Source organism: Muscardinus avellanarius (assembly GCF_963383645.1).
Source record: "Muscardinus avellanarius genome assembly, chromosome: 20".
NCBI lineage: Eukaryota > Metazoa > Chordata > Mammalia > Rodentia > Gliridae > Muscardinus > Muscardinus avellanarius.
Genome location: NC_137806.1, coordinates 16,193,338 through 16,217,102, shown reverse-complemented (window position 1 = coordinate 16,217,102; position 23,765 = coordinate 16,193,338). Strand labels below are relative to the sequence as shown.

The 23,765-nt window shown below is 42.7% G+C and overlaps 1 protein-coding gene across 3 annotated transcripts in view; it reads right to left on the bottom strand.

The window, feature by feature from the left end:
• Positions 1-23,765, bottom strand: part of RSU1 (Ras suppressor protein 1) — a gene marked incomplete at both ends in the record, with an annotated part of 204,742 nt that overhangs the window by 153,049 nt on the left and 27,928 nt on the right. For 2 of the 3 annotated variants that reach the window (XM_080717007.1, XM_080717008.1), the window contains one exon: positions 3,148-3,268. The exons of the other annotated variant lie outside the window; for it this stretch is intronic. In XM_080717007.1, the coding sequence (XP_080573133.1) occupies positions 3,148-3,268 (121 nt within the window). The remainder of the gene's footprint in view (positions 1-3,147; positions 3,269-23,765) is intronic. 3 annotated transcript variants of the gene reach the window in all.

The following is a 23,765-nucleotide window of genomic DNA, read 5'->3' as shown; positions in this document are numbered from 1 at the left end:
AGCTTTCATATGAAAACCTCAACTCTTTTCCTACCTGCTACTCTGCAGTGCAAATGTCTCAATGGTCAGAAGGAGAAAATCAAAGCTCCATTCTATACACACTAGACCCTTCTCCAGCACTTCTGATGTCCCGCCGTGCTGACATCTCTCTGGTTACGGCTGGCTTCCTGTGGGAAGCGTGTAATGTGAGCACCACTGGGGCTAGACAGAGGTCCTTGGAGCAGGGCTAGGTCTGGAAGCCAGTGAGCACCCATCCAGGGAGCAGCTGGGAGCAGCTGACGCACACAACCGTCCCGGCTCGCCTCTCACCTGCCCCCTCTCTGCACTCAGCAACACCACTGAAGCCGCAACAAGGCTGCCCACAAGGTGCATGCTCTGGGCTTACCCAACCTGGGGTGCCTCCCTTCTGCTAGTAATCCTGAGTGATTCCTTCCTGTGCATCAAGTCTCAGCTCCAGTGCATCATGGGAACCCTCCTGACAACCCACCTGTCTCTCTGCTCCCGCTGTGGTGCTCCCACCCAAACATATCTGCAACCTTGCTGTGCCTCTGCCGCCCATTACAGCAGGCTGTGCCCTCAGGCTTAAGACCTGGACCACACTTCCCACCTTTGATCTTTGGCAAGGCTCCTGATACAGAACAGCTACAGCCATGAAATAAATGAAAAACAAACAAACAACAACAGAGATGACAATAGGAGCTAACCAGGTCTTGCTTACTGTGTACCAGGCCATATCCCTAAAGATGGAGATAGACTCAACTCATTCAAGCCAACCCCATCTAAGCCCCAAACAAACCCTGAATGAACAGGAAGAATACACATATAGCTGGGGGTGGTGATGTATGCCTGTAATCTCAGTACCTGGAAGGCTGAGACAAGAGAATTGCGGGTTTAAGACCAGCCTCAATAACTTAGTGAGATCCTTCAGCAACCTAGAAGGACCCTATTTCAGAACAAGAAAAATAAAAATGGCTGGAAGGATCGCTCAGAGATAGAATGCCTCGGGGTTCAATCCCCAGAATCAAAAATACCTAGCTTTAGCTTCTTACATGAAATTACACATTAGGATTTAATTTTCAAAACTAAGATGTAAATGTAGGATCCTTTCTTCTCTGCTTTGCTGAATGGAAATACAGTCTCTACATTCATGGGGAAAATAACCGTCTCATGTAGAGTGAAGTTTTTCTCTCCACTGAAACCCCACTCCCCCACATCTATTAGTGTAGGAATGCAGGAAGAAAAGTCTTCCCCAGCCTGAGGTTTTAGTTAAGGAAGCCCTTTCCAATATTAGAGTTAAGGGAATATTATATAAAAATAGAACATAATGTAGGATGTTAGCATATAAGGTTAGGATAAGAATGTAGCAGTTTGTGTAAGCAATGAATTAAGTAAACGGGCAAACCTCTTACTTCTGTTATAATCTGCTTAAAGTCCCAGCTTGGGCACCGGAGATGGTGTCCAGAGATAGCCATTTGTCTTAGATAGGGGGGGTATGTAGAGAATGTTGGGAGCTTGTAAAAGTTATCTGTTGGGAAAACGTTTGCTAGCTAGGGGCGGCTCCTGAAGCATGAGCTCACCTCCCCCATAGGGAAGACAAAGGAGTCCCTTGGCGGGCAATGACGTAGGGAGGCAGCTCTGTGAAACCATTTGCTGTCATTCAAATGTATGTGTGATTGCTTTAAACTTAGTGGTTGTACCTGTTTACCAGCTTAATTGATTGGATGTATCTTTCACGGGCTTCTCTTTGGCGGGCTCTGACGTGTATGCCCGCTCCCTATTCCGGCTATAAAGTCAGAGCGAGCCGGAGACAAAGGGCCCGACACTTGACTGAACTTCTTTGACTGGTGAGTGATGTCAGGTTCCCGGGACCCTGGCTAGCCAGGAAAGAGCTGCAGCATAATAAACCCTGCTTGGTATTACATCTCTTGTGTGTCCTTCGTTATTTGGGTTGGTGGGCAAATCTCCAACTCTTCATTAGAAAGAGAAGGCTCATGGATCTTACAAAGATGGGTGTCTCTGCCAGAGTGAGCTTTGAACTAACAATGTCTAACTGAACTTCCCACAGAAAGAAGGAACTAACAGACATTTCATGAATGAGACTGATTTCATAATTGCTTCCTATTAAGCTGATAAATACCTGGCCAGCTTCTATTGTCAGTCCATGGAAATGACCAACTGGACCAGAGCCTTCGGTGGACACAACTTAATGCGCATAATGCTCTACACAAAGACTGGAGCTGAGTGGCCAGTGCCCTCGAGGGCTGTGACGGGGAGATGGGATTCCGAAGCTGAAGCTCTGGCTGGTGTCTGTGGGGTATGATGGAGAAGACATGGGCACAAGTAACGGCCTCCTCTCCCCAGCTCCGCCACTGGCCTCAGGGGCGACCGGGAGCAAGTCGCATTGCCAGTGGGAAGGGCTGGCCTTCCTCGCTGTGAAATGAAAGCACCAAGCCTGCCTCCACCCCACAAATGCCGCAGAGTCAAAGCTGCCATAAGGACTCTGAAGACTGCAAACCAATATTCCAGCACAAGTATTATTATCATTCACGGCTCCTCGGTTCTGCAACCGCAGCTGAATCCACACTTTTCTTCCCCTCTGAGTATAGAAAGATGTAGATTATAACTCCAAGCAACACAGAGGAGTCGCAAGAATTATGGAACCGCATGAGGGGATGGCTTCTTCCTCTCCCTGGAAGGAAGGAGCTTTTTCAACTATGTCTACTCAGTACTGAGATAGAGAGAGGAAGGAGAGGAGGGGAAAGAAGTGGGGGAAGAGAGAGAGAAAGACTAAGAGAAAGGCGAAAGCAAGGAGGAGGAGGAGGAAGAGGGAAAACACAGCCATTTCATAACTTGTAGGAACAGTTAATGCTATGCAAATAAGTCCCTTCTTGGTCAACAAAACTGAAATAAAATTTTATTGGAAACAAAATACAGTAAAAACACCTCCCTTATTACAACAACCATGAGCTTCTCAATTAGTGCTCAAATAGATATGCACAATGCAGGCCACTGAAAGGATATATTAAAACAATAAAGCTTTTTAAAAATCTAAAACATAAAAAGAAATTAGAAATCCACTTGCCCGCCATAATGTGCATGGCGCCTCTCCCGCCCCCTGCACGAGCCCCTCCCTCCCGCCGGACTCACCCGAGGTTCAGGTGTTTGAGCTTCTGGAGGCTGCTGATCTGCGTGGGCAGCTCGTCGATCTGGTTATTGAAGAAGTTCAGCACTTCCAAGTTCTTCAGTTCGGCCACGTTTGGGGGCACAGCTATGGAAACAAAAGGAGCCGTGAAGCCAGGAGCCTCCCGCAGCAAGGATGCCTTTGTTTGCCTTTGAAATGAAAGATGTCCTTTCAATACGGCCATCAGATTCACACATGGGTCTTAATTCTTTTTTGCAGGTTTTTTTTAGGTTGTAACTTACTATCAAGGAGAAGCAAAAGCATTTCCTCTTGTATGATTAGATAAAAACACTTGGCATCCTGTCTAGAGATGGACGGTAAGGAGGGGAGCAGAAGAAAGGACAAAACAGAACCTCTGTGCCATAAACAGTCTGCAAGTGAATATTACAAAGTATATGTATGTGTTTTTTTTTTTTAAAAAAAAAACCTTATTGGTACACTAACTTATAGGATAGTGAGATTCAAAGTGATACATTCTTATCCACATTCATATCCGCACAAAACATTATTTGTTTGATTTCCTTCTGCAAACCTTCCCCTTCAGATATAGCATTTGGAAATATTTTATCCCATTCTATTAGTAACTTTTAACTCTGTTTACATTGTCTTTGGATATACAATATTTTTTATTTTTTAGGGAGTTTGTATACTCTTCTGCTGCCTATGCCATTGAAATCATATCCAAGAAATCACTGCCAATTTCAATGTTGTGAGGTTTTATGACCCAGATTTTCTTCTAAAAGTTTATAGTCTTAAGATTTATATTTAGGTCTTTTATCTATTTTGAGTTAATATTTTATATGGGATTAGGTAAGGGTCCAATTTTATTCTTTTTCATGTAATTATTATTTTTCAACAATATTTAGTTAAAAGATTATTATTTCCCCCACCAAATGTTCGTGGAAACCTTGTCAAAAATAACTTGAGGGGAAGATGGCGACCGAGAAAAGCGGGGCTTAAGAGCCCCGCTAACAACAAACCTCCATTACCACAAAATCAGCGCCTTTCATAGCCAGAAAACACCATCACCAGTGAAACAAAAAATCACCAGGCTCCAGAGAGAAAGCGGACTGAGAACAGAGCCACAGAGGAGATAACCGGCCTATCGCCCGAGGACGCGGCAGACGCGGCAGCAGCAGCGCCATACTGCCGGCGAATTCACGGGACGGCTACAGCAAGCCGAGGTGAGCCACTGCGGAACAGCCAGGCGGGATTTCTCCGCGCAGAGAGCATCTAAAGTTCCCAGTGGCCGAGCTCAGCACACGCTGCAGGGATTCAGAGTGGAAACCAAAACCAAGAAGAAAAACACCAGCCCCACAGCCGAGGGCGTAGCAGCGGCGCCATATTGCCACCGGCGGCAGCAGCACTGAATCCAGCGAGGCCAGTACAGCTACATCTGCGTACTCAAGAATAGTGAGTCAAATTGCGGGCCACAGAGGAGAAATCCCAGTACTGTACTCCCTGGGACTTGACCCAGTGGGGGAGGGGCGGTGGCAGAGATATCACACCATAGGAGAACGTGCAACCTGGCACCCCCCACAGTCTAAAGCAGCCTCTATCGACTCTCTGGGTCGGAGACTCTGTGATACAACCCAGTAAAGGAGTAGTGGGGTCTGAGATACTACAGACTCGAGATCCAGAACACCTTAAGTGAAGTCATAGTGACCCAAGGGAAGAACCCAGAGAAGGCACAAACATCCAAAATCATGGGAAAGAGGAATAACACTGGAGCAATAAATGCCCACAACCCCACAACATCAGAACCTGATAAAACAGAAAATCAGAGATTTCTAGAAGATCAAATCAGGAAAATAACTGTAGAAATAATAGAGGTGCTTCGAAAAGAACTCAGAGAGAGCCAAAAAGAGATAAAGGATGCAATTAATGAAGTAAAGGCCTCAATTCAAAGCACAAACAACTGATTAGAACACATGGAGAACAGAATCTCGCTCTTAGAAGATGAGCAATCCAAAAATGAACGCATAGTTTCTAATCTAGAAAAAAATATCCGACAGCAGGAATCTGATATTGAAGAAATATGGGCCCATTTTAAGAGAGCTAACCTAAGAATAATTGGAATAGAGGAGGGAAAAGAAAGTGAAACCAAAGGGATCAACAATCTCTTCAAGGAAGTAATAGCAGAAAATTTTCCAGACATAGAGCAAGAGGTCGATACACAGGTCCAGGAAACTTATAGAACTCCCTTTAGACAGGATCGGAGAAGAGGATCCCCACGCCACATAATTGTCAAAATGACCAATGTGGAAGCCAAGCAGAGAATCTTAAAGGCAACAAAAGCAAAGGGCCAAGTGACATTCAGAGACAAACCAATTAGAATCACTCCAGACTTCCCAAACCAAGTTATGAGAGCCAGAAGGGCTTGGAGTAACATATTCCAAACTCTGAAAGAAAACAACTTCCAGCCAAAAATTTCCTACCCAGCAAAACTTTCTATCAAATTAGAAGGAGAAATAAGAAGCTTCCATGACAAACAGAAACTGAAGGAATTTATGTCTTCAAAACCAGCACTAGAGAAAATACTCAAAGAGATTAACTACAAAGAAGAAATAGGTAACACACTCCAGAACTAGAGAAACAAGATTTTCCATCCAACAAACAACTAAGATTGGTTATCTGTGGAGATTCATTATTTATGTTAGTCTTTTACCTATCTGTAAAGGGTATTGTTTGCCTTTATTGTTGTTAATTTCTAGGATTCCTAGTTGGAATATTAATACACCTTCAGATATAGCATTTGGAAATATTTTATCCCATTCTATTAGTAACTGTTAACTCTGTTTACATTGTCTTTGGATATACAATTTTTTTTTTTAGGGAGTTTGTATACTCCTCTGTTGCCTGTGCCTTTGAAATCATAACCAAGAAATCACTGCCAATTTCAATGTTGTGAGGTTTAATGACCCAGATTTTCTCCTAAAAGTTTATAGTCTTAAGATTTATATTTAGGTCTATTATCTATTTTGAGTTAATATTTGTATATGGGATTAGGTAAGGGTCCAATTTTATTCTTTTCCATGTAATTATTATTTTTTAACAATATTTAGTTAAAAGATTAATATTTCCACCACCAAATGTTCGTGGAAACCTTGTCAAAAATAACTTGACAATATAGGGAAGAATTTAGCTCTAGGCTTTTATTTAACTCCAATGGTTTATATATCTGCCTTTAGAATAGTACTACACTGTTTCAATTATTGTAGCTTTATATGGTTTGAAATCAGAAAATATATATCTTCTAGCTTTGTTCTTTTTCAAGATCATTTTGGGTACCTAGAGTCCATATTCCATATTAGGATAGATTTTTTTCTGAAAAATAAATATATAAATATATGATAGTTTCACCTAAAAATAGAAAAAAAATATTCTCTGGTAAGAAAGAAAGCAAAAAGAAATATTGAAATGTTATCTTTAAGTCATCAAAAGCTTGGTATCAGACAAATGAAACTGTTATGTGAGATTATCATTTTTAATTTTAGATAAATTGCCGTAATACTAGATGTCAACTACTAAGCCAAGCATGGGAGGGAGGGATAGGGAGAGAATGGGGTGGGGATTGGGTGGGGGCTGACTGGGAAAAGTGTGCATGTATGTCTACAAAAGTATGTATCCTACTATGATGTATGAATGCAGTGCACCAATAAAAATAAATAAATTAAAAAAAAAATAACTTGACAATATATGGAAGAATTTATCTCTAGGCTTGGTTTATATATCTGCCTTAGAACAGTACTACACTGCTTAAATTATTGTAGCTTTATATGGTTTGAAATCAGAAAATATATATCTTCTAGCTTTGTTCTTTTTTGAGATCGTTTTGGGTATCTAGAGTCCATATTCCATATTAGGATAGATTTTTTTTGCAAAATAAATATATAAATATATGATAGTTTTACCTAAAAAAAATATTCGCTGGTAAGAAAGAAAGCAAAAAGAAATATTGAAATGTTATCTTTAAGTTATCAAAAGCTTGGTATCAGACAAATGAAACTGTTATGTGAGATTATCATTTTTAATTTTGGATAAATTGCTATAATACTAGATGTCAACCACTAAGCCAAGCATGGGAAGGAGGGATGGGGAGGAAATGGGTTGGGGATCGGGTGGGGGCTGACTGGGTGATGTGTGCATGTATGTCTACAAAAGTTTTTTTGTATCCCACTATGATCTATGAATACAGTGCACCAATAAAAAAAAAAGAAAGAAAGAAAAAGAAAAGACCCAGAGATATCACATAAGCATGTGGAGACTGAACACCACACTGCTCAAGAAGAATGGGTCATAGAAGTAGTAAGGGGTGAAATCAAATTTCTAGAAACAAATTAAAATAGAGATACAACATATCAACCCCTGGGACACTTTGAAGGCAGTATTAAGAGGAAAATTCATAGCACTGAGTGCTCACATAAAAACAGAATATCACCAAATAACCTAAAATGACACACCTAAAAGCCCTTGAAAAACAGGAACAATCTAATCCCAAAGCTAGTAGAAGACAGGCAATTATTAAAATCAGAGCAGAAATCAACAAAGTAGAGAATAAAAAAAAATTCAGAAAATCAACAAAACCAAAAGCTGGTTTCTCAAAAAAATTAACAAGATAGATAAACCACCAGCCAATTTAGCCCCCCTCCAAAAAAAAGGGCAGAGAGAAAAATCAACCCAAATTACGAAGATAAGAGATGTAAAAGGAGATATTACCACTAACAGTGTAGAAATCCAGAGGATTATCAGAAACTACTTTGAAAACCTATACTCAGCCAGGCATGGTGGCACATGCTTGTAATCCCAGCATTTGGGAGGCTGAGACCCAAGGATCACAGTTTGTGGACAGCCTCAGCTACTTAGTGAGACTCTCTGCAACTCAGTGAGACCCTGTTTCAAAATAAAGACTAAAAAATAGGGCTGGGGGTGTAGCTTAGAGGTAGAATGACCCTGGGTTCTATTCTCAGTATCACAAAAACAAAAAAAGAAAGAAAACTATACTCCAAACAAAATGGAAAATCTGAAAGAAACTGACAACTTTATAGATAAATACAACCTTCCTAAACTGAGTCAAGATGATATAGAAAATTTAAACCAATTAATAGCAATCAACGAGATTGAAACAGCAATAAGAGCCTACCATCAAAGAAAAGCCCAGAACCAGATGGTTTCCCAAGTGGATTTTATAGAACCATTATAGAAGAGATAATCCATATACTCCTCAATCTATTTTGTGAAACAGAAAAAATGAGACTTTCCCAAATACATTCTATGAAGCCAACATCACATTAATACCAAAAGCAAATAAAGACAGCTAAAGGAAGGAAAACTACAGGCCTATATCTTTGATGAACTTGGATGCAAAGCTGCTAAACAAAATACTAGCAACACGCATTCAAAACCACATAAAAAAAATCATACACACGACCAGGTAGGGTTCATCCCATGGATGCAAGGCTGAACACCACATACATAAATCAATCCATGTAATTCATAACATAAACAGAATCAAAGAAAGACAAAAATCATCTGATCATTTAAATAGATGCCAAAAAAGCATTTGACAAAATCTAACATTCATTTATGCAAAACGTACTGCAAGGAATTGGACTGGAAGGAACATCCATCAACATCATAAAGGCAATCCACAATAGGCTCACAGCCAATATCATATTAAATGGAAAAAGACTTCAAGAATTTCCCCTAAAAACAGGAATAAGACAAGGATGCCCATTATCACCACTTCATTTCAACTTAGTACTTGAGACTCTAGCCAGAGCAATAAAGCAAGAAAAGAAAATCAAAGACTTCAAAGAGGAAAAGAAGAACTCAGACTTTCACTATTTGCTGATGATACTTATTCTGCCTATTCGTGAACATGGACGATCTTTTCATCTTCTAAGGTCTTCTTTGATTTCTTTTTTCAATGTTTTATAATTTTCTTTGTAGAGGTCTTTTACTTCCTTGGTTCAGTTTATTCCTAAGTATTTTACTTTTTGTGGGATATTCTGAGTGGAAATGTTTCCTGGATTTGTTCTGCAGGGGATTTATGGTTGGTATACAAAAAAATCTTCTGATTTTTGAAATATTAATTTTGTATCCAGACATTTTGCTGAATTTGTTGATCAGTTCTATATGCCTTTTGGTTGAGTTTGTTGGGTTTATCATCAGCAAATAGTGAAGCAGAAAAAATGAGACTCTCCCAAATACATTCTACGAAGCCAATATCACATTAATACCAAAACGAAATAAAGACAGCTAAAGGAAGGAAAACTACAGGCCTATTCCTTTGATGAACTTGGATGCAAAACTGCTAAACAAAATACTAGCAACACAGATTCAAAACCACATCAAGAAAATCATACACATGACCAGGTAGGGTTCATCCATGGATGCAAGGCTGGTTCAACATATAAAAATCAATCCATGTAATTCATAACATAAACAGACCTGCTGGTCAACGCCTAAACTCAGGACCAGTTTCAAAATAAAGACTTGAGCATTCTTGGATTTTATCTGAACCAACTCTGTAAGGAGACTGAGGGACAATGGTCTAACTCTGAACTGGTAGCAGAAAAGGCTTTCAACAGAATGCTACTCAGTCATCGCTCAGTAATGAGCTTGTCCATGGTTCATGTAGACTCCAACACTGAGACTATCCAGAACTAAAAGCAATGACACATGGAGTCCAGCCCTAGACAGGGCAATGTCTCCATCAGCACAGTTTACTCCCAACCCCACCAGCTCCCTTCTTCCCTTCTGACCCGCAAGGCTGGGAAAGCCAACCCACCTGCTGGCCACGCCCAAACTCAGGACCAGGAGCAGCTGTGCTTGGAACCACTACCAGGTGAGCTTAAAATTCCAATCACACAGCTGAAATGTTTGAGGAGAGCCATTCCAAGACAACAGTTGACAGTTCCCAGGGAACAAGTACAGAGGACAGGCATGCTGTTCATTACCATCTTGAGCCCTCATTTTCAGTGCTAAGAAATACCTAAGATAAGCTGGGCATGGTGGTACATGCTTGTAATCCCAGTATTTGGGAGGCTGAGACAGAGGCCAGCCGGTTCGAGGCCAGCCTATGCAACTTAGTGAGGCACTCAGCAAATTACTGAGACCCTGTTTCAAAATAAAGAACAAAATAGGCTGGAGCTGTGGCTCAGAAGTTGAACACCTTTGGATTCAATCTCCCATGAAGGAAGGAAGGAAGGAAGGAAGGAAGGAAGGAAGGAAGGATGTACCAATGACCTGATTTCTTTTAGAGTGAAGGCTTGGTAAAAGGCAAAGGAAATGCTTTGACTGGAAGGAGGGATTGTACAGAATATGGATTATTCTGGACGACACTGAGGCAGGAAGCAGTGAGCCAGTCACTGGGCCTCGTGTTGATTTCTGAAGTAGCTGGAAATAAATGAAGAAATTTTTCAAGAATAATCTAGGCAGCTGAAAACTATCTGCAAAATTCCTCTTGGGTACCAACAAAAATACGTAAGCCTGATCTCTACAAGGTGGCTGCAAAGGCTTTTTAGGTGCACAGGTAACAGCATGCGCTTGTGCAAATGAAGGGTGTTCTTATGCAAATGATTACCAAGAAAATCATCAGACTGTGCTTCTGGATCCTGGGTGCCATCCTCCTCTGTTCCCTCTGTGAGCGCAGCCACCCGGCCGTCGCCTGCCCACCCTCCAGCAACCACTAAGCCCACTCTCTCCACACTCATCTGATTAGTCTGCAGCACAATAAAGAAAGTTAGCGAAACCAGGAGAAAATGATGATCTCAATTTAGCCACAAACCAAGAATAATGTGGCCAGAATTACTGCCGCCTCCCCAAAGTTACTCCGCCAATGCAATTAAAGGCTAGTCTAAAGGTATCGCCTCGTTGACAGGATGAGAGATTAGTTCACTCTCCTGGCTAAATCTCTCCAATTTAAAACCACAAATTATGCTAAATGTGATTTAGGACTTCGTATTGTGGACACAAACAATAACCCCACAGTCAATTTAGCCAAGCACTCTCAGCCTTTTGGTGCCCATGTGAATTTTTTAAGACTCCAAACTCGAAAGGTAAAAATTACAGAACTGATATTCTCCCTAAACTACAGATTATTTTTTCTCCCAGCTATAGTAAAAACACAAAGGAAGCCAACACTTAGACCTACCTGGGTGGAATGTCACCTACCCCTCAGCCAGTACAGAACAGGTGTTACACACATAGCCCCACCTCCGCCGCTGCCCCACAATGCTTTGAGCTTACAGTAAGTCATGCTATTTAAAGAAAGTTATTGAGTAAGGGCTAATTGGGTGATGTGTGCATGTATGCCTCTACCATCCTGTATTCCATTAAGATATATGACTACAATGTACCAACAAAAAATTTTAAAAAAAGAAAGTTACAAAAGAAAGGGTATCAAGTCAAAACTGAGACATGTCTAATGCTTGGAAAACAAGCAAATCCCAACAAAGTACCCACAAAAAATAAACAGTTAACAATACGAAGTGTGTACTGACTAAATTGTATATGTGGTGGAATTATTTTTAGCCATTATGAACACTTGGCTGCAGTACTCACCAGCTGCAACCTCTACTGGAATTCTGAAGACATCTACATGGAAGCTGGGGTGATGCGTGCCTGTAATTCCTGCACTTGGGCACCTGAGACAGGAGGATCACAGGTTTGAGGCCAGCCTCAGCAATTTAGTGAGGCCCTCAGCAACTTAGTGAGACCCTATTATCCTGTTTCAAAATAAAAAATGAAGTATGGTTATGGGTGTAGCTCAGACATAGAACACTTGGGTTCAATCCCTAGTAATACACACACACACACACACACACACACACACACACACACATTAGCAAGAAGAAGCATTTGTTGTTGTTGTTTTTGTTTTGTTTGGTAGGGGTTACTAGGAATGCCCGAGCTACAGTCTCAGACCTTTTTATTTTGAGACAGGGTCTCACTAATTTCCTGAGGCTAGCCATGAACCTATAATCGTACTGGTCTCAAGTCTCACAAATGCTGGGGTTACCGGCGAGCACTACAGCGTTTTAAAACATAGCTAGGCACTTAGCATCAGTGTGTTTTCTATGCTTCAGAGATGTTTCCTTTCCACTCACCTGTCCAGCTTCTGGTCTGTGATCTGAGCCTTCTCCACACGGTCTAGGAGCAGCACAGAGGTGAACATACAGCGAGCTGTCTCAAGCTCCTCCCGACTAAGCCTGCCCTTGCTGTGTATGCCCTAACCCAACTCAGCTTCTCTGGGCCTCCCTTTCCTCGAGTGTAAAAGAAGATGGTTAGATTACAGCCATTTCTAGATTCTCCGCCACCTGGCTGTACAATTCTATGATTCTGAGATGGATAATGAAAATCAGTGGCAAGGGATTGGAATAATGCAACGTGAGGCTCCCAATTAGGAAGCTCAGTCAGGCAGAACTTGGCTTCTGACATGAACCTGGTATCGTTTTCTGTTTCACCAAAGGTAGTTCCCTGAACTGTGAGACTCCGGTTGCTAGATCTGGGAGAAAAGTCCTGATGATTTTCAGGTGTGCCCTGGTTCCGCACCATCACATTCTGCTCCGACCACAGCGTCACCCACTCTCCAGGGCTCCTCTCAGCCCAGGGCTTCTGCTGTTGTCCTGGAAAGAGGGACACGGCTGTGGCCAGGCCGGCCTGGGGGCCGTGCCTGTGCCCGGAGGCTGGTCTCAGTGTCTCCTGGGACCTGTAACAATTCCGACTACCAAGCCCAGGGCGGCCCGCTTTTCCTTCAAAGCCTCCTGAACCAAATAACCACAACCTTATTCTGGGGTTTTGTCTTATCTATCCTTTGCTGAATTGCGCAGACTCGCCAATTTTCAGCACACCACTGAAAGTTTCTGGAAAGTTCCAGAAGAAGCCGAAAGTGTGTGAAGAGCTCATTAACATCTCTTTAAAGAGCCTGCTCCCTTAGGAAGCCTCAGAAAACAGCTCTCTTTCTCTACTCGCTGGAAGAACCAGAGCTTCGACTCTAAGCAGTGCTGACCCAGCTGAGTAACAGCTTTACCCCTGGTAAGAAGACGCCTGTCCAGGGCTCACTGGCTACATTCACGACAGGCATCGGTACCCGGCGGCGCACACTCGACGCACCTTCACGTGCGCAGTATTAACTCTCAACAGGCTTCCCCAACTAGCAGCAGCAGCAAACTGCGCTCCCACAAGAGAACCCAAATCATCAAAGCAAACCACTGGAAGAGCAGAAGGAATTCGCTGCGGAAGGACTGCGTTCTATGATATAAAATTAAGGTTCCACAACCAATGACTGATTTTTTAAAGCACTTTGGGAGTTTATGTATATAATAACAGCCCTGGAGCCCAGCTATCCAATGGGAACCCACCAAGTATGTAGCTGTTTAAATCTAGATTTATCAAAATTAGATAAAATGAGCAATTCCATGGATGGGTCACCCTTAAAGGGTGTGACAACTATATGTGGCTAGTTGCTCCTATATTGCATTTTCCTTTTTTAAAAATATGCTTTATTAGTTCATTGTAATCACATATCATGAGCTCAGGCTGCTAGGGACCTACACGCAGAGCACATGGTGAGCCCCACCCGAATCCTACCACACCCCTCCTTCCTATACACAAGCTAAAACTGGCGTGGACAGCTTCATCAGCACAGGGCGTCAACTGAGCTGTTTCCTTCGCCCAGTCTCCCTGCCCCTCTGGGGTTTCTCCTCCGTTACCTGGAGTCTCTCTTGTATCCCACTTTCTTCCCTGCTTCCACTTACGAGAGAAAACATACGAGCCTTCGGTTTCTGTACCGGCTGATCTCACTTAGCGTCATATTCTTTCCTTCCACCTATTTTCCTGCAAATAACATAATTTTGTTCTTTACGGTTGAGTAAAATCCCACTGTGCATGTGTTAGACATTGCTTTCTTTTCAGAACGCCGATTGGACGATGCTGCTCTGGGGCAGTGGATCTCAACTACGGAGCTGAGACTCGCCACAGGGCTTGTTAAAACACAGGTGTGGCACCGCAGAGTTTCTGATTCAGTGGGGCTTGGGTGCAACCTGAGACCCCACATTTCCCACAAGTTCCTAGGGAAGCTGCTGTGGCTGGTTCAGAAACCACAGAGCACTTCCAATTCTTTAGTGATATCAAGATCATCTGTCCAGTGCAGGTGTGCCTTACCCGACACAATACTGATAAGAGGGTAATAACCAATGTTATCCAGACTAAGACTCCTCATGAGCCTGGGGATTGATGAAAAGTGGGAAAAAATAACCCTTCATGGCTAATCACCCCAACCTGGGTTCTACAGCCAAGCCATTTCTAGTCAGCATGCGCCCCCACATAGATTTTTAGGAGATATCAGCTTTGGGAGGATAGACAATTTTCGAGGGGAGAAAAGCCCTACACTCCCCAGTTCATCAAACTAAGTCACTCCATGGCAAATTCATGGCGACCAAGAGCTGCACACGGAGAGATGCCACCTGCTACGCTTCTGACCTCTCAAGTGCTGGGGCCAGGACTGTAGGAGGTTGGGGAGTGGGGGCAGCACAGGCAGACTGGCTGGGGTTCAGCCCATCGGGGGCTTTTTGAGCAAAAGCATCTTGGTTCCCAGGCAAAGAAACAAAACTGTGAAGAGTGGCAGGCACTAGGAACAGCAGGCGCCATGCAAAACATAAGGAAGGGAGTTCTGCCCTGGTGCAGCCCACGGAGGGCTCGGGGCTGCGCGATGGTCTTTAGAGCCATATGGTTAGCACTGACAGCCGGGTCCCCTTCAGCTCGAGAAGGGCAATAAGAAACCAGGCATCGCGATCACGCCCACGCTGCCAGGAAGCCCGGGCTGCTCGGAACACATGTGGGTTCCTTCATCAACACAGGCATGGCATCCGGAGGTGACCTCTTTCCACCACCTCCACCAAATGTCTGGGTGGTGACAGCTACACCCGCCCAACCATTTTCTGCAGAAGCCCCAAAAGCTGCTTTGAGCTGCGGCAGTTCCTGGGCGAGGGCGCAAACGCCAGGGGACTCAGCCTTCATGTGTCTTTGAAAAACGTGGACTCCTGGTCCAGCCTTTGCCACCTTTATGGGAAGCCAGTGATGGACTGCAAACTACCACAGAGGAAAGAAGACGCTTGGCGTGGGACTTCATGGGAGCCACGCGCCCAGGGCAAGGCGAGGGCAGCAGGTGGCGCTGTGGTGCGCATGCCTCGCTGCTGCACCTGCACTGCACTGCCTCTCGTCCAGCCCAGCAGGCCCAGAAAGCATCACAGCCAAAAGGGCAAGCAGAACCGCTTCTAGACGTTGACATAGTTACAGTAAAAACTACATTTGCCAGGTGTGGTGGTGCACACCTATGATCCCAGTACCTGGGCGGCTGAGGCAAGAGAGTCTCAGGCTTGATGCCTGACTCGGCAACCTAGCGAGACCCTGTTGCAAAACAGTAAATTTTAAAAAGGCTGGGAGCATGGCTTGGAGGTAGAATGCCTCTGGGTTCAATCCCCAGTATCATAAACAAAGAAACTAATTAATTAATTAACTTTTTGTCTGCTACCATAACAAATGAAAATGTCTAGCCATATTTTTACAACATTAAATGCTTCCATCATTTTTTAAACAAACAGAAAAGGATAAAAGATGGTAAAGAATACTAAGCTTAAGTTACGCTGCTATAACAAAGTTAGTAGAGCTATTACTAAAAACAAAAAAACATGAAAATTAGTGAGCTCACTCGTTACACAAGAGAAAATGGTGAAAGCAACCATTTCTTGGCCCCAATATATGATGAAAATGACATTGGAAAATAGTTGCTGCCCTCTGGCCTGAATGGGGCAAGGTGAGAAGCCAAGGTAAAGGAAACGATATGAACTCGGCCTTGGGCACTCATGGTCAAAGTAAAAGCATGGTCCTTTTAATTTTTAGCTACAGTAACTGGAAAACATTTGTCTATTCATACCACAGAGGTGATGTCTAGACTAATTACATGCATGTCAATTCCTTGGGCAAATTAGGAATCATAGTCTTCAATGCTATTTTAATGATTCTATGTAAAGAAGGAGCTTTAACTCTTGCATACAAATAACTGTGCTCGTCAGAGTTTTATATGCAAAGAAAAAAGGTCATTTGTACTTATAGTGATTAATTACCTTTGTTTTCTGGCCAGAAACAGAAGATGGATAATGAACTAATTACATATTAACATAAGAGTTTGAAGTTCAGAAGTATACTAATGATAACCGGCTTCATAGATTTTATGGGACCAGCCCCTAAGCAGCTATTAAAGCTGTGAATTACAGTACTTATAGGTTATTTAAAAACATAAAGTTTATGAAACACCGGAGCAAATTCTCATTTAGAAAGTTCTGAATGTTCCTCGAGGTATGAGTAAAATAGCAAAATACCTAAGCATCCCCCTTAATAAAGGCCAACATCCCCCAAATATTAACGAGTGTAATGCTACTTTTGGTTAATCAACAAGTATTTACTAAGTGCCCACACCCTGAAGTACATGCTTATTATAGCCTTTTGTGGATTATCCTCCTTAGGATTCTGCAGCTTAAGTAATTTTAGGTAACCAAAAATATCCCTGACTTAATCACTATGAGAATAAAAAGTCTCATTTTGTTTTCCAGGCAGCAGCAATGAGAATAATCAATTACACAAAAATTAGGGGGGAAAGGTACAAACAAGCAATAAGGCAGATTTTATAATAGACAGCCAAACATGCAAAAATATATGTCCCTGAGCTATAAAAAGTGTATGCATAACTAAACAAATCTCCTACAAAAGCTGACAAGCATGGATTTTTTTCCTCCTCTGAGGATGCAGAATGAATATAAGAATCCTGTAACTTCCCAGACAGAACCAAAGAATTGTCTGCCATCTTCAGGAGCCCTCAGGAACACTGCATTCTTATAGGGACACATCTTCGAAATGACACTCCAGTTCTGCTATGTTACTGCATACCATCGATAAGTAGGTTTACTTTGGAAACTGGATGGAGGACAGAAATGACCTTTTATAGCTTGGAGACGACATCTGTGAAGGGTAAGAAAAGGACAGAGGCTCCCCTAGGAATGAAGTCCAAGAAGGTCCCAGACCCTGAGAGGGGGAGAGAGCAACGACCACGAGAAATCTTCAACCAGTGGAGGAAGCAAGCTCTGTGCTGGGAAGACAGCTGGCTAGCCTCTTTTATGTGAGCTTATGTTCATGTAATATAGTATATGACTACATATACACATGCATTTAATCCTCAACACTAAGAGGTAGGCAGTAAATAAGTAAACCACACACACACACACACACACACACACACACACACACACACACACACTATGCTTTGTCAATAGTTTTTGTCTTCCTTTACAATTAAGAATTATTTCATCAAGAGACCACCTGGAGCCAGGCATGATGATGCATGCCCGTAATCCCAGTAGTTGAGAGACAGGAGGATGACAGGTTCCAGGCCAGCCTCAGCAACTTAGTGAGGTTCTGTTTCCAAATTAAAAATAAAATAGGGCTGGGCATACAGCTCAGAGGTAGAGTGCCCCAGAAACACACACAGAAAAAGAGGCCACAGTGCCATCTGACCACACAAGCTAAGAAACAGAATAACTGGATTATAGGATAGAAGAGAAGAAATAGAAGACACCCAGAGGTAGAAAAATCCACACAGCCTGCACAGTGGCTTTGAGTTGCCCCCCGCTAACCATGACAGCTCTGCCTTCGAACTTCAGGAATTCTCCCTGGTCCCTTGTGAGGAGTGAGCATCTGGGCCGGGGAGTGCCTTATCGTGGAGCTCTGAGACTGACCCTACCGGCAGGTAAGTGCGCATCCTTCATGCAGAGGCAGAGGGAATGGCAGGCAGGGAGGCTCAGAGGCCACAGGGAGGCCCAGCAGCGTCTAGCTCGGGTCACCTGAACACATCAAGCCTGTTTTGGGGGCCTAATACAGAGCTGGGGTTCAGTGAATGTCTGCTCCTTCATTTCACACTGAAGTTGTGCAGGGTGCTGTCTTTCAGAGTCTGCGGACTGCGGGCGCTCACTGCTTCATTTGTCACATGTACTGGTTTGGTTGTCGGGAAAACAGGGCTTCCTAAAAGAGATGAGAATCCATCTAAGTTTTCTAAAAGATGAGCAGGATTCAGAGAGAGGGAAAGAAACTTGAGAAAGTAATCGGGTAACTAGGGCCGTGAATGCGCAGGCAGGACATTAGACAAGGCTAACGGGCAGCGAAAAACTGACAGGTGGGGGGGAGGTGGAAAACAGAAGAAAACGAGTCAATGGGTTCGTTAACTGAGTCAGTTATATCCATGGTTCTGTCCCAAGAGGCCGACGGACAAAGAAAAACTGAAATGGGAAAGACATTCGCATGAATTTTACTGAGTTAAAATGCTCAGCTACATATGTGTGTATGTGTAATTCTGTTCAAAAAGGGAGTTATGAGATTATAAAGACTTATTTAAAGAAAAGTAAATTTATGCAGATAATGAAGGTAGTATATATGCAATTCTTTAAAAGCCATTAAATATGAGTTTGAAATTGCATTAACAATCATCTTTGTAAAGTTTTGCACAAATTTGCAGGAAATGCCTCCTTTAAGAAATAGCATTTCTACATCTGCTTTACAAATATCTTTACCCTAATTTCGGATTTGCAAACCTGAGACACACAGAGACTTCTTTTTTTTTTTTGGTGGTGGTGGTACTGGGGGTGGAACCCAGAGGCTTTTTACCTCCAGGCTATACTCCCAGACCCATTTTTATATTTTATTTGGAAACAGGGTCTCGCTAAGTTGCTGAGAGCCTCACTAAGTGGCTGAGGCTGGATTCGAACCTGTGCGATCCTCCTGTCTCAGCCTCCCAAACATGGAGATTACAAGCGTGCGCCACCACGCCCGGCCACAGAGATTTCTAAAGAATTCATGGACAAGTTCAAAGGCTTCACAGACCTAATGACATGACAACCATTGTGTGCATTTCTTTGTAGATGGGGCCATTGTCTTTGCTCTTTAAAAAAGCCAGCTGGGTGAGCTGGGCATGGTGCCTCATGCTTGTAATCCCAGCACTTGGGAGGCTGAGACAGGAGGATCGCACAGTTTCGAAGCCAGCCTCAGCTACTTAGTGAGGCTCTCTGCAACTCAGTGAGACCCTGTTTCCAAATAAAATAGAAAATAGCCTGGAGGTAGAAAGCCTCTGGGTTCACCCCCAGCACCACAAAAATAAACAAATAATTAAATAAGCCAGCTGGGTGTGGTGACGCATGCCTGTAATCCCAGTACTTGGGAGGCTGAGAGAGGAGCATCCAGGTTCCAGGCCAGCCTTAGCAACTTAGCGAGGCCCTCAGCAACCTGAAGACCCTGTTTAAAATAAGAAATAAGGAGGAGCTAAGGGTGTAGCTCAGAGGGAGAATGCCTCTGGGTTTAATGCCCAGTATCATGGGGGGAAAAAGTCAGTGACTTAAGCAAAGTTGATAAAAAAGTGATGTTAAAGAATGTGCATGCCTAAGTATACAGAGAAACATGTACCTCTCGGGACATCCACAGTGCCCACTGCACACACACAGGAGCACGCATGGAAATGCATGCACACACACAGACACACACGCGCGCACATCCACGCACACTCTTTAGAAAAGAGTTGACAGAATGTTTAAATACAGTTATGTAGGTTGCCGGGCGTGGTGGCGCATGCTCGTAATCCCCGCGCTTGGGAGGTGGAGACAGGAGGATCGCGCTGGCTTAAGAGACCCTGTTTCCAAATAAAAAATATTAAAAAAAATAGGTCTGGGAGTGTAGCCTGGAGGTATAAGGGTTTCCAGGAACCCCAGCACCACCAAAATGAAAGAAAGAGAAAGAGAAAGAGAAAGAGAAAGAAAAGAAAAGAAAAGGAAGAAAGAAAGGCAGGAAGGACAGATAGTTATGTATTATATGGCAATAGGTCCATAGATTATAAGAAAGTTAAAAGATTCCTATCTTGATGTGGAGGCCACAGGGCCGTCCTCGGAACCCATGACTCACGAGTTTGTGGTGACGCTGGTGTAAACCTACTGCGCGTCACCCACGGGACGGCGTGCACAGCTGTCCGGTGCATGACGTACTGACGATGGTGAGGGGCGACGGTCCTGCTGTCAGAGTTACTACACCACACCTTTACGGTGCTTTTCCAGTGTACTCCCACTTGCTAAAATAAATCACTTACTGTAAAACTAAACACTGTGCTGTTACACCAGCAACAGCCTCACACATCTCACTGGCCTTGATTTGATCTCATATGTTTCTGTTCATCATGGCCCTAGGGCCATTATACATATAGTGTTTTGTTATTAAATCTCTTCTCTTTGACAGATGTTCTAATGTAAACAGCAAGCGAATTCCTCTCCAAAAGCAGCCCCATGAATGGGCAGTTGCAGCGTGGAAAGTGACAGGCTCACCGATTCCCCCCTTATTTTCTCCACAATCTGCCACCATCCTGAACTTGTCATGATGGGCACCGCTCTATGTGAAAATATATTGTGGAGCTGGGTATCTCTGGGTTGATGGGACCAGCACAAAAGGATCCAAAGGGCTGTGGTCCAGGAGCCAAGATGAGAGCCCTCGGCCAGTGAGCTTCTCCCAGATCACTCACTGTCCAGGGCCACACTGGGTCCGGCCCACTGGGCAAACTGACCCTCTTACAAGATGACCTCACGTGCTTACTTATAAAAGCCAAAAATAACAGCATTCTCCCAAATGCAGGTGATTTTTTCAAGGTTACCTAAGTACTGGCACCAACAGATAGATGTTGTTTAATTAATAGCTGTCAGACTCAAAAATACTGTGTGTATATTTTTTCAATTCCAATCTTTCAAATGATGGCATGGTAACAAACTGACAAATGTGCACTAATTAAAAAAATAAGCTATTGATCAAAGCCTCTGTATTATAAATACATTTGGACTCTGTTAAAATGCAAACGGCAAGTTGTTTTGATATTGTCACAAGATAGATTCATGACACAGAGGCGATTTATTTTGCATATTCCCCTCATAGTTTAATTTCATACAAGCCAGGCTCGAGAACTTTTGCATAAGGGATGACAAATAACCTATGAAAGAGGGAATAAGTACAGACGGAGGAACAGCAAGGTCTCGGGAGAGTGGCCAAGGTCATTCTTATGAATTGGGACAGTTAATTTTTCTCACTCGTGCCACCAATCCATTATGTCTTGTAGAAAAAGGTTTCAATTTATCACATTTTTTTTTAAAAAAACTGCTTAATTTTCTTCATTATAATCAGATCGGCATATTCTGAGAACACAACATTTTCAGGTCCCGCATGATACTTTCTACCTATAAGACTTATGTTAGATGGCCTGTCAGTACGGACATCTACATACAATGTTACTGTATAACTTATTTATGAACTTAGATCAATGTTACTGTATAAACTTATTTATGAACTTAGAACATTATCCTTGATCAAGAAATTACTGAAATCACCAAATAGCCTAGCATTTTCTGGTTCACTATAATATCAAATTCCTATCTATGTTCTTATAGAAAATAGCTCTAAAAAAAGTCTTAGGTTTTGTCATAAAACGTAGACTAACTATGTGCCTAGCCATTCCCAATACATTAAATAAGTCATGTCCACAGTGAAGACCGAAAACGAGAGGCACAGCTGCTAACCTCAGGAAAGGATTACATGACAGCTGAAAGTTCAGAGTCCAGGGCTGGGGTGGTGTATGCTCACCCAGCGGCCCAGTGTGCAAGCAGCCCTGGGGTCTATCCTCAACACAGAAAATAAGTTCTTTTGAGAGTATAAAACTAAACTATTGCATTCAGAAACCCACACTTACGAAATGTTTACAGAAATGTCTGCACAGAGAAAAAAGATAGCCTTAACATTTACTGCAGAAAATGGTGACAGCTTAATTTTCAACATGCGTAGACCATAAAACACAAAATACTATAGTCCGGTTTAAGGTGTTTGTAATATTTCTATATGGGGTTTGCTGTATGTGGAAAGTGATTTTCAAAAGTTGAGGAAAGCTGCATGTTAAAAATTGATCCCCGTAGGCTGTTTCATCATTAACAGATTGTGTATCTCACACTGCGTTATATCCTTATACAATGACACTTACTAGGGAAGGATAAATATACACAGGCACAAAAGGAAAGTATTTTCCTGACTTTTATACATTTATTTTTAATTAAAAGCTGATTACATACATAAATATTCTAAACCTCCCCACAGGTATAAAAAGAATCTATTATCTCATATATGTCCAAAATATTATAGAAAGTAGTATAATTTTTTTCTAATTTAAAGACAGTAGAAAAAGAAGAAATGTCTCTAACTCAACAAATAGCCAAAAGAAAAAGACAGTATATAAAAAAAGGCAAAACTAGATAAAATATTCTAACATTTTCTAGGCGCAAACAGGAAAACAACATGCCTCCTTCTCTAAGGATGTATGAAAATATGGTCAACTGCACTAGGTAAATGGTAGCAGCAACATGTACAGAGCTGGGCCAAGGAGCTGCAAAAATTCCCTCTTACAACACAAAACTGGTTCTTAATCCTTAGGTACAAGACTTAGGGGGGGGGAAATGTGTATTTCAACAGTGACCTCTAGTGGATAATCATCAAAATAGTTATCTAATTTGTCAAATGCAAGAATAAAAAATAGGGCTGGGGGTGTAGCTTGGAGGTAGAATGCCCCTCTTGGGTTCCATCCCCAGTACTGAAAAAAATAAAAATAAAAAAAGATGAACTTAAGTAGAAAACCATCTACAAAGCTAACACCCTCAAACACCATACAACCTGCCTGTCATATTACGGTGAGACTGAAAAAGATTCAAAGCTAACACAGACTTGAAAGTGAGAGTACAGCCGAGTGTGGTAGCACACACCTGTGATCTCAGGACTGAGGAGGCTGGGACATGAGGATCACAGGTTCAAGGACAGCCTGAGCAACGCAGTAAGACTCCCAGGAACCTAGTGAGACTCTATTTCAAAACAAGAAATAAAAAATGGTGAGGGGGTTGGAAAGGACGAAAAATGGCCTTGGGGTCAAGCCCTAGTGGCTACACACACATACACACACACGGGCGGGGAGGGCGTAGCAAGGGGCAAGAGTGTCCACCAAGGCAAGGGGCTGCGGGAAGGGAAGGCAGGGACACACCCCTGGAATAACTGCTGCATCCCCTCCTTACCTGAGGGCTCAGAGCAGCTGGCCCTGGGGTGCAGGACCTCAGCCTGCTGACAGCTTGTCACCCTCATCAGTCTATTAATCAACTGGTCATTAACCAAAGTCTCATGGCAAACCACGAGGTTTTTTAAAATCTATTTCCTATTAGTTATAGCTAAAAGTAAGAATTTGAAATTACGGTGAGCAAGAAAGTGTTTGAATATTTTCCGTATTGATTTCAATAGATTCTTTACCAAGGACAATCCATCAATCCATTAAACAACTAGTTTTCATTCGGGTGCTTATGTCATATTCAAAATGCTTTGGTAACGTCCCGCATCACCAGTGTAGACGCTCAGCCTTCTGCTGTTGCCAATGAAAAACATTTGCACCGCCAGGCAGGGTGACACATGCCTGTCATCGCAGTAC